The sequence below is a fragment of the Salmo salar genome, chromosome ssa20 (assembly GCF_905237065.1).
Source record: "Salmo salar chromosome ssa20, Ssal_v3.1, whole genome shotgun sequence".
In the NCBI taxonomy this organism is placed as follows: Eukaryota; Metazoa; Chordata; class Actinopteri; order Salmoniformes; family Salmonidae; genus Salmo; species Salmo salar.
Genome location: NC_059461.1, coordinates 28,603,897 through 28,617,328, shown reverse-complemented (window position 1 = coordinate 28,617,328; position 13,432 = coordinate 28,603,897). Strand labels below are relative to the sequence as shown.

Sequence of the window (13,432 nt, the reverse complement as noted above, 5' to 3'; positions counted from 1 at the left end):
TTGAGGTATGTTAAGTAATATGCTCCTTGACTGAAGAAAACACCTGACACTGTTACATTGCCACGTCATATTCTGTTGACCTCTAACCCCTGACCTCCCTCAGGACAACACAGTGGTGGTGGCAGACTTCGGCCTATCCCGGCTCATGGTGGAGGAGGTCAAGCAACCGCCCCCTGAGAAACTGGTCAATAAGAAGAGGGTGTTCAGGCGCATTGACCGTAAGAAGCGCTACACGGTGGTGGGGAACCCCTACTGGATGGCTCCAGAGATGCTGAACGGTGAGCAGAGCAGGAGGACCTAGCTTGGAGCTGTGGATCACACGGATCATTCACTTTAACACTTCTTCATTCATTGTATGCTGGCCTGTTAATTAACTGTCATCCTCAGGTAAACGCTATGATGAAAAGGTGGACATTTTCTCCTTTGGGATTGTGCTTTGTGAGGTAAGAATACGATTTTAAAGGCCTGCTTTTCATATTTACTCACAGAATTAGGCTATGGGCTGTATGTTGAAATGGAGGATACTTGTTGTGTTTGGAAATTGCGCTATCATTTATTTTGTTTGATTTGTCCACAGTGTTGGTCAGATACTGCAATCTGGAGTGTATATCCATTTTTAACTCTCTCTGTTATTGTAGATTATTGGGCAGGTGAATGCAGACCCAGAGTGCCTTCCCAGGACCTATGACTTTGGCCTGAATGTAGACAAGTTCATGGAGAAGTTTCTCCCTGACAACTGCCCACCAGCTTTCTTCCCATTGGCTGTGGCTTGTTGTGACCTCATCCCTGAAAACAGGTGAATTGAGACAATTGTTTTATACAGTGTCTGATGGCTTAAGATGCTGAGTAATGTATTACAGTTGAATGTATTACTTTGTTAAACAAGTCAGTGTAGTGATAACATAGCTGTAGTAGGCATGTATACAAAACATTCTGTAATTGAAGGCTCAAAGTAACAGCGAGAACAAAGGTAGAGAGAGAGAGACGAGGGAGGGAGATAACAGAGAGGGCGTGAGGGGTAGTACATGGAACAGAAAGCACAGTGTTTGTAACTGAGCTGAACGGCCACATGTGGGAAAGTTTTCCCCTGCCTCCCCATGAGACATTATCCAGGCTATTCTCTGCCCTCTAGAGCCACAAAAGCAAGTGGAAAAACCGAACACTCCTCAGAACCAGATAGCATCTCTGTCTCAGAAGGCAGATTGCTCCCTCATGTTCCCTCACACCATGACCTTCCTTCCTGGTTGTAACCTCTCACCCCCCTGTGTCTCCCCCCACTCCTTCCCCAGGCCTGCCTTCCAGAAGCTGGAGGACTGTTTCGAGGCCCTGTTCCTTAACCAGGAGATGGGCATCCGTCTGCCAGCTGAACTGGAAGAGCTGCACCAGAAACTGTGTCGACTCCACCCTCCAAAAGAAAGCTCCTCGCTCCCAGCTCCCCAGAGCACAGTCCCAACACCAGCCCCAACACCAGCCCCTCCAGAGGAGTCCAGCCTGGCTGACAATGGCACCTAGCAGACGCCTGCCCCTCTGGATCCCCAAGCCCTCCCTCCAAGACCACAGCCTGGACTGCACTAACACAGCTGGAGGAGGAGTGGGGAAGACAAACCTAACTCATGCCATCTGGGAACTGGATAACCTGAGCTAGCTGGACCAAGCTCCTCTCTCTCTGTGTGTTATGTTGATATGGTCTGTAGTGGATGTGTGTGAGTGACCATACAGCTCTGAGAGCACCAAGGCACTGCAGTGTGTGTAGACTGGAGACAAGGGAGGAGACACATTTCAATGAGAAGTCTAGAGGCGTTGGTATTTATTTTTGTCCTGTTACATTTTTTTAAATCCTTTTTTTTTGCACACACCAGGACATGCAGGGTTTTACACATCTGTTTACCATGCTAGCAGATTCTGTTATGTGGTTGGTTCTCTGCTCTCTCAATGATTCCTCATTTTATCGAGACAATCTCTCCACAGCATTTAATATACATTTTTATCTCGTCGGGTGGGTCTTAAGTTGTAGTGTGCTATGTGTGGATTGTGGAGAGAAGACTCGCTCGGCAGGCAGCAGCAGTGAAAATAGAGATGTCTGACAGACTAGCTGATTGACGGAGTTAACCCAGGGCAGAGCATTTGGAGTGAAGTTTGTTTACCATCAGAAGGACAGAGGGGTATCCTACGAAGCAGATTTGAGTAGTTAGCGAGGTTACTTTGGTAAACTCTGAGTTCAACCCGGAATAACCAGTCATACGAAGGTGATTCATCTTTTATCCAGGTAAATTTCTATGACAATGAATCCTTCAGAACTAACCTTCTCCGGGGCAGGCTAATTCAGTTAACTCTGCTTACCCTGAAATGACTGAGCCACGAGTTGAGGACTGCATTGTCATCCTTTTCAATTGGAGGAAGACGACTGATTAAAATATATCACATTACACATTTATTATTGACAGAATGCATTTACATTTTCCAGCACAGTACCACTTTTGTATGACTTAATGCAGTTATTGTATTGATAGGAGTGGGGAAAGAAAGGCGGTTGTGCATTGATAAGCTCACCAAAGTCTGCATTAACGATAAGTAATAAATATACCATAGCCTGCTGAATTTGCAAGATAACTTTTATTTTAGTTTGACTTCAGCACAAATGAAGATGGGGCACTGACTTGCCCATGGATCGAAGTTTTAGCATTGTCTCAATGAAGAGTTCGGCATTCAACTAGCCATGTGCAACATGCACTCGCAGCTACAAGCCTGCTAGAGTTAGTGGCAGGCGGACAAGCAATATCCACCTTCATAGTATGGATGAAGCCTGAGCTGGAATGTGAAGCTAAGTAGATTTAGCTTGCTTTGTAGGATACCCCTCTGGTGTGAAGAGCACAGCAGGGACCAAACAAGCACTCTGAGGAGGCCACACACTGTCACACCAGTCAGAGAAATATGTGGAGCTGTGTCAAAGGAATGTTATGAGCTCACTGACCAAGAAAATCCTCGTCAAACAGTGATTCAACTTGAAATGTGACCTTGATCTTAGAGAACTTCCATGCTTCACTGATGGCATCAGATCCACTCTACAACCGTTAACAGTAATCATCCTTTAGTCTTATTGTCATTTGGTTTGTGGGGCATCTACTAATGTAAAGTTACTGTAGAGGGTGGACATGGTAGTGTATAGATTTTCTTACAATTAACAAAATGTTTTTAATCCACTAAATTAACTCTGAATTTGTTTTTGTCCATGTGCACATGGACAGATTTAAAATTGTATTATGATTTGGGAATTTGGAGCTGTTGACTGATTCGGAGTTTGTTATAGGATGAATAGTGTTTTTACATGCAGCACACCTTTAGAACCAGACTGGTACCTGGTGCTTGTTGTTAAGGACCACTCAACACAGAGCTCTGTATGCGCTCCAGAATCTCAGCTCTGATTGGACAGCATGAACCTGGTGTGTACTCAATAGAGCTCTGCTCTCAAAGGCATTGTACAACTTACTAAAAAGGCTCTGTTTACACAGGCAACCCAATTATGATATTTTTCCCACATTCGTCTTGACCAATCACATCAGGTAGCCTAGTGGTTAAGAGCGTTGGACCAGTAAGACAGCTGGTTCAAATCCCTGAGCTGACTAGGTAAAATCTGTCTGTGCCCTTGAACAAGGCATTTAACCCTAATTGCTCTGCTAAATGTATATTTTTCAGATCTGATTGGTCAAAGGACAAATTAGTGAAATATCTAAATTAGGCTGCTTTTGTAAACCCTGACAAAGTGAACTGTAGTTAAATAAAACTGGATTTATATATTTAAGTTGGCTGTAAGGAATGTATATATGCCTAAGGGAATCAAGGATTTGTAGAATATGGAGATTAAAATAAACATGGTTTTGTATGCTAGCATAATCTAAGGTACTGATTTGTACACATTGTAATCACCATGATGTTGAATGAATAAAATACAATTTCTTTTTTGCTAATATATTGCTAACTTTAAAGTTGCACACAAACCCTACTCTCCCTTTGTAAATGGATGTAGATGACCACTAGAGGGAGGTAATGTATGACTCTGCTCATGGGATGGGTGAGTCTTATTGAATTCCCAGTGAGCATGAGTCACTCACTTTTTTAGCAGGTTTCAGCTAAATTAAGGAACTCATTTGTATTCATTTAAAGGTGAGGAATGAGGAAGCAGTTATGCTTTTTCAAAGTCAATTTTATTGAAATCTGCCAAACTTACAAATACAAGTACTCATTTCCAATGATGAGCAACAGTGAAGAAACATTTAAAAAACAGCATTGCACCAAAACTAAGGAACCACAATGATTGAAGAGTAACCAGTGATGCAGAATGATTTAACCATTTCAAAGATTAAGTCTAAATCACAAAAGACAACCATTTGGAGTGATGCAGAATAGAGCAATCATGTAAAGCAGAACAATATTACATTTATTCCCAACAAGAGATGGTGTTGGTCAATAACACGTTACATTTTCTAACCAACTGTGGCATTACTTTCAGCATCCTGTTTCAAAACATGCAACAGGCTGCTTATTATGCAATTATTCCATCCTGTACATATCTAATATGGTAGGTTACCTCAGTTTTGGACTCATATCCTGTTTACCCTTTAACTTTGCTCGTCTGCTTGCGCTGACGTTTGGGACACAATTCAAAATGGTCTAAATTCAATCTAATGCCCCAGGCTTCAACTTTTAAACAGACTTCTGTTCTGCCCAAGCGTCATTCAGACAGCCTCTGTACGGTTCTAGCCAGACCTCAGACTAAGCTGTGCTGCTGCATTTCCTCCTGAGAACAGACTCTCCGATTTACAAAGACGTCTCTCTTTTCCTGTCAGTCTCTAACATAAGGAACCATACAGCCTGTCCTCTCATGGAAAGCCAACGACTCCTGATGTTTCTAGTTAGTGCACATTGGTTTCTATCACCCAGCCTTATGAGTTAAACTGAAAGGTCACCAGGGGAACCATGTACAAATGCATTCAGACGCATTATGCTAAGGCAACGTCACAGCTTCAGAGAGCGGGAGATGTTTCCTTTCCTTTTGCAGATCTGACATAAACGTTCCCTGATGCTAACTAATTACTCCACATCTGTTCCAATGGTCTTTAAGATGTCTAACGCAGATGTTTAACAGGGCTATCCTATACTAGATGCCCTCCCCATACCCGCCCTAGCACAGCCAAAAGGGCCAGGGGAAGTGTAGCATTGTTTTCTCAGGTAAGCCCATAACACCAAACTACTGAACACCTCAATATGAAAAAGAAAGAATAACAAAAGGCTATGAATTCCCCCTTTCCAAACACTGTCTCCTACTCTTCATCCAAAGCTTATAACATCCCCCTCCATCATTAATGTTGATTGATGCACACCCCATTCACAAGACAATCATACTGCTATAGCAGAGCGTCAGCCCATGATCATGTTTTCTTGGATATCAAATGCACTGTTTCTTAATGAGCATCCCTGACATGCACTTTTGTACACAACCATCTCCGATTGGTCTCCATGTGGAGTGAAATTAGTCCTTCAGCTCCACCTGTTGTCATTTTTTCCCCTGTTGGTGACACTTGTGTTAAAACCAGGGCAATAAGGACACAAAGTTTAGTCTTTGGAGCTTAGCCCTGCTCCCCTTATCCTCATAGGCCTTTAAAAAAGGGGGGTGATTTGGGGGCTATGGGGTGTATTTGGATTCTCTGAGGTTTGAATGTCCTTGTTTATTCCCAGTCCAGTGGGGTGGTCAGTGCTCAGGCTCCTGGGGTACCAGCCTGCTGGCCCATCAGGGGGTCTCCCCCCTCCATGCCCTCCTGGGTGGGGGTCTGCTCCTCGGCCATGATGACGATGGAGTTCTCATCCACCAGCTCACAGGTTGGGTTGGAGAAGGCCGACAGGGGAAGAGTGATCCTCTGCATCTCCCGCTCATACACTCGCTGCTCATGCTGCTTCTTCAGGTCACGACCCCTGCAACAAAAAGCATAGACACAAGAGGTTAGGATGACAGTGGTACTGATCATCGGAGCAGATTATGTAGGCTCATGGGGTTGTTTACAATAACAGTTTACAGGACTAATGTCTAACCTGGAAGAAAAAAAACACTGCTATGAATCAGAGTTTCTTCATAGCGTGCCTCGGTAACTTCCAATGACCTGCATCATCTTTCGAAACACAGAGACAGCTAGGTCACGATTTCTATTTATGACCAGAACGAGAGGCGACGTCCCATACTGAGTCTCATATCACTGGGATGAGGCTATTTTCAACAGTGGCCATTAACCTTGTAGTAGCAAAAACGACAGGGCCAGACAGACCTGTTCGAGACGGTATCTGGTCTGGTACAGGGAATGTTTTGATGGGACTGGGGCTAGGTGGTGGCAGGCATCCTGCAGTATGACATAAGCCAGTCCAGGCAGCTGACTGGGGCAGAGTGTCAAATGGCACCCTATTTCCTAGAGCTCTTCTCAAAAGTAGTGCACTATGGAGGGAATAGGGTGCCATTTGGGGTACAATCTGAGGGTGTGCGATCTGCCATCTGCTGAACCGCATCCAACACAGGGAACATGCCATAGTGTTGGACTGGCGCCTCTTCCTGCTTGACTGCTTCTATGCGACACGTTACACAACTGTGCTCTGCTCCACTACAGCACTGTTTCCTACGCATTGGGTCTGCATAGTGTAATTTTAGAAATCAGCAAATCCTCCTAACCCCACTATTCAACTTTTTCCTAGTCTTGTGGGGCCATCCTTCCAAATCTTGTTGACTTGATAAGCACGGGCTTCAGAGGCTACACTTTTTTCTTAACCCTGATATTACTGCGTGAGAAAGAAATCAATTTCCTTGACCGATTTAAAATCAAGCTACTTGAAACACACTACCCCCCAGCTTCTTAGAATAGATAACGCTGACAGTCACTTAATCAGATTGGACAGCCAAACCTGGAGCTCCAGAACATTTAGTTCTGTGCCAGAGGCCATCAGTCAGAATCCCCCATCTGCAGAACTGGGTCCTTCTCGCTGCCTGCTGCACCACTGCAGTAGATCCTCTATCTCCCCCCAGGACTCCTGCATGCTCTCCACTATTTCAGAAACATCAAACGTGGGTGCCTAAAATAGCCAGGCTACAGGCGCCCTCTTTTTTTTCTCCCTTCCGCTTTCATGTTGTTGTTGTTGTGGCTTCTGAACAGGCCTCATCACATTGGAGAGAGACAGCTATCAGGATGGGTAGTGGAGGGAGGCAACAGGATGGGTAGAGGGGGAGGCAGCCTGTGGCCTCTGCTCCACATCCTGGTAACATTCTGTGCCAACTGCCCACACAAGCCCTCCCTCACCCCACTGACATTCTGCCTGAGAGGTTCCAAGCCTTTAACTGCTGCCTGTGTCATGGACACAACAAGTCTAAGCTGTGCAATGCTACAAAATTGTAGATATCCTATTCTAATTCTTTGTGCACAATGTTCAAATAAGACAGCTAATTAGGCATAATATAGCAGAACATTTTGTTCATGTTCTATTTTGGTCTCTCTGCGCTGTAGAAATAAGCATCTGTTGCAAACCAATGTAACATTGTGTGTCCCTATTCTCTGAGGCACCATTTGGTCTAGTGGTTCCCGTGTTCCACTTCGTATGTCACTCAGACATACCACATGATGCAACCTAACAAAGTAGTAGACAATAGCTAGGGTTGCAATGCTCTGTGTCTCCAGTCGGAGCACCTAGTGTAGCATAGTGGCTGATACTGACCTCTTGTAGAAGTAGCCGAAGGTGATGCCCACCCCCATGAGGATGATGATGGCCATCATGAGGATGCCAACCACATAGCCTGAGAGAGATAGAACACACAGGCTCTATGGTTACCAAACTGAATTCAAAGGTTTATATACAGTCTGCATTTTAAAATGTGCATATCAATGCACCTCACATTTTATCCCTATGATAATATTGTGAGTCCTTTATAACTCATTTATATCCATCTCATTCTATTGTGCCAAGCCGAGCTACATCAAGCTGGACCACTCTTTTTAAGAGTATACCTTGAGGCTCACGTTATGGCCCTATGACATCCCCCCTATGTTAATCCATCTGCTTCAGCAGTGCAATCAGGACATACCGAGAGTGCCCAGGTCCTTCTTCTTGGGTCCTGTGCGTACCCGCTGGCTGATGCCAATGACTGGCTGGACCACAGCACCCCCTCCCTGGGCTGACCCAGACTTGGTCAGCTCAAAAACCTCTCTCTGTGCTGTGGTAAGGGGGCCTGCCTCTGTAGGGGCTTCGTCTGTGGAGACAATATGAGAAAAGCAGATAAGATCAACAGCCAGTCCCCATACACCGCCCGACCACCATGTTAGTTTGCTTTCTAGGTTTACTGATGTTGCCTTTGTGTTTGCATACTTGAACACATGATAGTAGTAGTGGATTATATTTAACTGTATTGTTTAATTTCACTAAGTGCTTTTATTGTAGAATAAATGCGTGAATAATTTTCACTTGGTCCCATTTTAAGAAATCAGACCGCATGGTTTCTTAAATCCCTGCCTTGTTTGACATTAAAAACGTTGCTGCATGGACTCAGTAGGACAAGGAGAGCTACTGGATTTGTCTCATTTGTTCACTTTGGAAGCAGTTCTATAAAGAAATTAAATAATTAAAAAAGAACAGCCATTTCACAGCAAAATGGGGGAAAGGAAGCTGCTAGTGTCAACATCTGCTCTTGAGCGCCACTGAGTCAGGCCCTACCCCTCCAGAAAAAGTTGTTTATCAACTCTACTGGAGTTGAAGAGCCTGAGGTCATAACCAGCAGTAGCCAATTACCTACTGTCTCCATGGTAAAAGTATAACTTTCCACCAATGGGTTGAGAAATAGGGTGGGGCTTACACCTACCCTGAGGCAGCCATCTGCCTAACAAGTTATGGCTCTACAGGCTCAGTACGGACAGGGCCCTTGTTATTGCTTGACATGCACTGCCTTCCCAGACAATGTGAGAGCAAAGGTCAAACCCCAGGAAGCATCCTCAAAGTGGATTAACTGACAAACTGGCCTAGTCTTTTCTTCTCCCACAGCTTCTCACGTGGGAGAAGATATTTCTCTAGAGATGCCTAATTAGCTGTCTTATTTGAACATTGTGCACAAAGAATTAGGAATTAGAATACTTTAATCGGATATCTACAATTTTGCATTAGTTTGTGTATAAATTGTTGCATAACTATAAAATAACTACAAATATACCGTCAAAAAATATTGTGGCAAAAGTGCTCTAGCTTCCTTATGAGAATAAATACATTCTAGGTTCCCAAGAAAGAAAAACATGGCTCCCCTTAGTTTTCTTTGTTCTCACGGCCCACTCTGGGGGGGAAAGTCCCACCATTCCACTTCCAGACTCTCACTTTGGATTTAATAATAACATTCACAGGGTTAGAAAGAGCCTCAGAAAAACATTTACATTTCATCTCTTTAAAAAGTTAGACATTCCCCAAATACAGTGACACCCTTTTCCAAGAACTGCATCGAGATTCAATTTAGGGAAGGGCAGAGGCGACAGTCTTTTTCCCATCCAGTAATGTATTTTGCCCAGCCTTGACCTACATTTCAATGTGTGCACAATATTTATTCACTCCGTCGCAGCTATGTTTAAACAGCATTTTACATACATTTTCCCAATGTAGTGCGTTCACCTGTGCACTGTATATATTTCAGTAACCGTTTCCATCCACATTTTTTATGCAAGTAAAGTCATACCGTATAAAAAAAAAATATATTAAATCACGACAGCTGTGATGGAAACAGGAAGTTTCAGTACAATTTAATAAATGCCGACAGATCATTCGTTCAACATTGTGGGATATTTGTGTGCCTAAAATAAATTATGTGAATAATGGCAGTGGAAACACCAAAAATTGATATAACAACCATCATATGGAAGTAAACTTGATATGTTGTGTAGTCCTCCCACTATGACTTGGGAAACCATGCAGTTTATTAGGCTACAGATTAAATAAATGATGAACTTCACAGTTAGGTGAAAGTGCACAGTGATCTTGATGCTCCTTTCCAATAAATATTGAGGGTCTTATTCTGGTGACATGACAAATAAAAATATCCTCTCCCTTATCCATAATAATCTCATTATGTCGACTAGCATACCCGCGCAAGCTTTTGGCTAGAGCACACGGACCAAAACCAGAGTAGGCACATTTGCTATTTAATGCAACGGTTTTTGTGACAAAACTATCAGTAGCGTTGAAAATGCGATGGAAACGCATTGAAATTTAGATGTTTGTTTGGTACATGAAAACTTAAGTGAAAAAGTACATTTTGTGTGCACTACGTCATCACGTACTGATTTTTATCTGCAACAAGTCAGTTTGGTGGAAACATGCCACTGGTGACAAAATGTGCGTATTTTCTTTATGCAGCTTTTAGAATAGTCACATGAAAATATGTTGCCAGTTGGATGGAAACCTAGCTAAATACCTTCGCAGGTGTCAATGGCACATGATTGTCTCTGGGCCTGTGCATCTAGGCCAGTCACGTAGCACCAGGGCTTCTCAGAGGAGTCTGGGTTACGGCAGTAGTTATGGTCCCCAATGCCTACAGAGCATAAAGAAAAGGACACATCAACCAAGTACTCATAAGGATAGTAAAACAAGGAACATTCTGACAAGTGGGGACATGTTGCTGGTCCCCACAAGGAAAAAGGCTATTTTAGGCTTAAGTTCAGGATTACAATTAAGGTTAGGACTAGGGGTTAAAGTTAGGTTGAGCATTAGGAAAAAATAGGATTTTGAATGGGAATCAACTGTTTGGTCCCCACAAGGATAGTAAAACAAACGTGTTTGTGTGTAGATATGCATGTGACATCTTTGATATACTGTATTACTGAAATGCATACTCTGGGTAGGTATTTGCCAACAAGATTCAAATAGTTCAAACCTGACCTTGCTAATATAACCCACACAGAGAGACTAGAGCCTGCAGTTATACACTCTAAATAACATCTATAACCAAACAAACTGTTTACCATTAAAACAAATGTGAGTGACATTTAAATCATGGCACTTGTAGTGAACACCACAGCAATGGTAGCAGATGATAAACTTGTGTAAAATCAATGAAACATCAATTTGATGGCATATTACATGTTTGACTGTGTAATGTAATTTACCCATTTGTGAATCTGTATATGCCATTACATCATAGTCCCGGGTTGTGTTGGTCCAGTTTAGACAGGTTAGTCCTGCGGAGGAGCTCTGTTGCTCCCCTCTGTACTCCACACCATTGAATCTGATGCAGTCTGGGGACACATTCAGTGATTTATGGAAACATTTTATTGAAAATTAAGAGGATAAATTACCAGCAAATAAAACATACTAAGTGTGGAATGTAAAAGTATTAGTCTGACGTTTCCACAACGCCATACATTCAAAAAGGAATTCCCATGGAAGTATCGCAATTATGCTTAATAATAATCAACAAGAATTGTATTCTTGAATCTTCTTGTTGTAAACAAAAACATTTTATAACTTATTTTGCAACTGCTTAGACATTTCTCAGGTCCTATACAATAATGGAACTATAAAATCCACATTTTAAACTGAAAATAGGATGATAACTTTTTAAACAAAGCATTGCACATTAATTAAGTAACAAAGGCGCACATTCTATCGGATAACGTGGACTAATGTGAACAAAGGCATTGATTTTCAGTCATATGAATGTTACCTTCCACAATGGATGCGCTGTCCACAAAAGCGACGCTCAGCAAAACAAAGTGCAACGACAAAAACATACTGTAGATGATGAATAGGATGAATATAGGATGAATAAAAACGAAAACAATATGCACGAAAAATAAATTGATAAGCTATTTCTCAACCCAAAAAATAACTTTGCGTGGAAGAGCCTATGCTGAATAATTCAGTCAAACTGCTCCCATCGGCAGATCAGCCCTTCCTTGTCGAAGGGAGTAGAGCTTTCTTCATAAACAGCCTCTCTCCTGGACAAGGAAATCCCATTTGCAGTATCGTGCGGCGGCGCCAGCATCTTCAAGGTCCTAGAGCCAACCATCTCCTTTCAGAAAAACAGGTGTGTAAAGTACTTAAGTCGTTTTTTTTGTTGCTATCTGTACTTTACTATTTATATTTTAGACAACTTTTACTTTACTACATTCCTAAAGAAAATGATGTACTTTTTACTCCATACATTTTCCCTGACAACCAAAAGTACTATTTATATTTTGAAAGCTTAGCAGGACAGTAAAATGGTCTGATTCACACACTTATCAAGCTAACATCCATAGTCATCCCGACGGCCTCTGATCTGGCAAGTGCTTCGTTTGTAAATTATGTCTGAGTGTGCCCCTGGCTATCTATAAATAAAACAATTTAAAAAATGGTGCCCCTGCTTTGCTTAATATAAGGAATTTGAAATTATTTATACTTTTACTTTTGATACTTAAGTATATTTTAGCAATTACATTTACTTTTGATACTTAAGTATATTTAAACTTTCACTTGAGTCATTTTATATTAAGGTATCTTTACTTTTACTCGAGTATGACCATTTTGTGTGACACCACTCCGGCCCATTTCCACTGATGGTCCTACATGGAACCAAAACCGTTTCTCCTATGGACAGCCGAAAACCCCTTTTTTCTAAAGGTGTACATGCTCAAATAGATTAGGCCTATTTTGCACTGAATACTACTCATTTTAATTAAGTTATAGTGAGGGTCATTCAACGCAGTTTGATTTGAATAACTCATGGTTTCTCCTGATATTTGAGTAGCTTAATAATTGCTTTTATTGGTAAATAATATATCTGGTTCCTTTAGGATCTTCTGATCTGAACCCTCTGTTAAATGAAACATAGAGGAAGAACCATGAAGTTGTTACTCTAGACTTGGTCACCGAGGGCCTTGTTATACTGATCACTGATCAGTTTTTTCCAATCTTTTTTTTATGGTGGAAAGACTTGATCTCCTCCTTTGGCAGAATAGAACTGCCCTGACAATCAGATTATAGACTGCAGGAGACATGGAAAGAAAAACTAAATGCAGCAAAAGAAAAAAGGAACAATCTCCCTGTACAGTAGCAGCATTGAAACACATCCCTTGTTTGTTCACCATTTATCCTGCTGGCCCACTAGGCCAAATAGAACACATTACAGTACTCATAAATAATTTGCCCCACTGGCCTACTTTGCAAGCTTCCAAAACATCACTTTAGAGACTGTTCAGATCCAGACACTGTTACACTGTATATCTCAAATCTCTGCCTTCCTGAGCTGTCCAAAGATTTTCCCAAAAAACTCACACTCAGCCAACAGACATACCGGATTAGTTTACTATTCAGACGTTCCTGCTTTTTAACACTAAAATAAAACACTTTTTTTAAAGTGCACAAACCACTCTAATGATTTACTTGCCTTCATTCT

General features: G+C 42.1%; 2 protein-coding genes across 3 annotated transcripts in view; one reads left to right on the top strand and one right to left on the bottom strand.

Moving 5' to 3' along the window:
- The window catches only part of LOC106580321 (LIM domain kinase 2), a 36,741-nt gene extending 32,774 nt beyond the window's left edge, over nt 1–3,967 (top strand). For both annotated transcript variants that reach the window (XM_014161204.2, XM_014161205.2), the window contains 4 exons: nt 104–278; nt 388–443; nt 639–796; nt 1,290–3,967. In XM_014161204.2, the coding sequence (XP_014016679.1) occupies nt 104–278; nt 388–443; nt 639–796; nt 1,290–1,512 (612 nt within the window). In that variant the 3' untranslated portion in view covers nt 1,513–3,967. The remainder of the gene's footprint in view (nt 1–103; nt 279–387; nt 444–638; nt 797–1,289) is intronic.
- Nucleotides 3,968–4,183: 216 nt separating this feature from the next.
- On the bottom strand, nt 4,184–12,026 carry pik3ip1 (phosphoinositide-3-kinase interacting protein 1). Its single transcript, XM_014161206.2, has 6 exons — nt 11,720–12,026; nt 11,163–11,291; nt 10,472–10,588; nt 8,111–8,275; nt 7,744–7,822; nt 4,184–5,967 (listed from the first exon to the last, which is right to left on the bottom strand). The coding sequence occupies exons 1-6, from the start codon at nt 11,784–11,786 to the stop codon at nt 5,754–5,756; spliced, it is 771 nt and encodes a 256-aa protein (XP_014016681.1). The 5' UTR covers nt 11,787–12,026; the 3' UTR covers nt 4,184–5,753.
- Nucleotides 12,027–13,432: the final 1,406 nt, after the last annotated feature.

Excerpts from the sequence above, each read along its gene's own strand:
- pik3ip1 (XM_014161206.2), bottom strand. The coding sequence starts at position 11,786 with ATGTTTTTGTCGTTGCACTTTGTTTTGCTGAGCGTCGCTTTTGTGGAC. Across the intron at positions 11,292-11,719 it reads CAGCGCATCCATTGTGGAAG|ACTGCATCAGATTCAATGGT; the intron begins GTAACATTCATA and ends ATGTGTCCCCAG. Across the intron at positions 10,589-11,162 it reads ATATACAGATTCACAAATGG|GCATTGGGGACCATAACTAC; the intron begins GTAAATTACATT and ends TATGCTCTGTAG.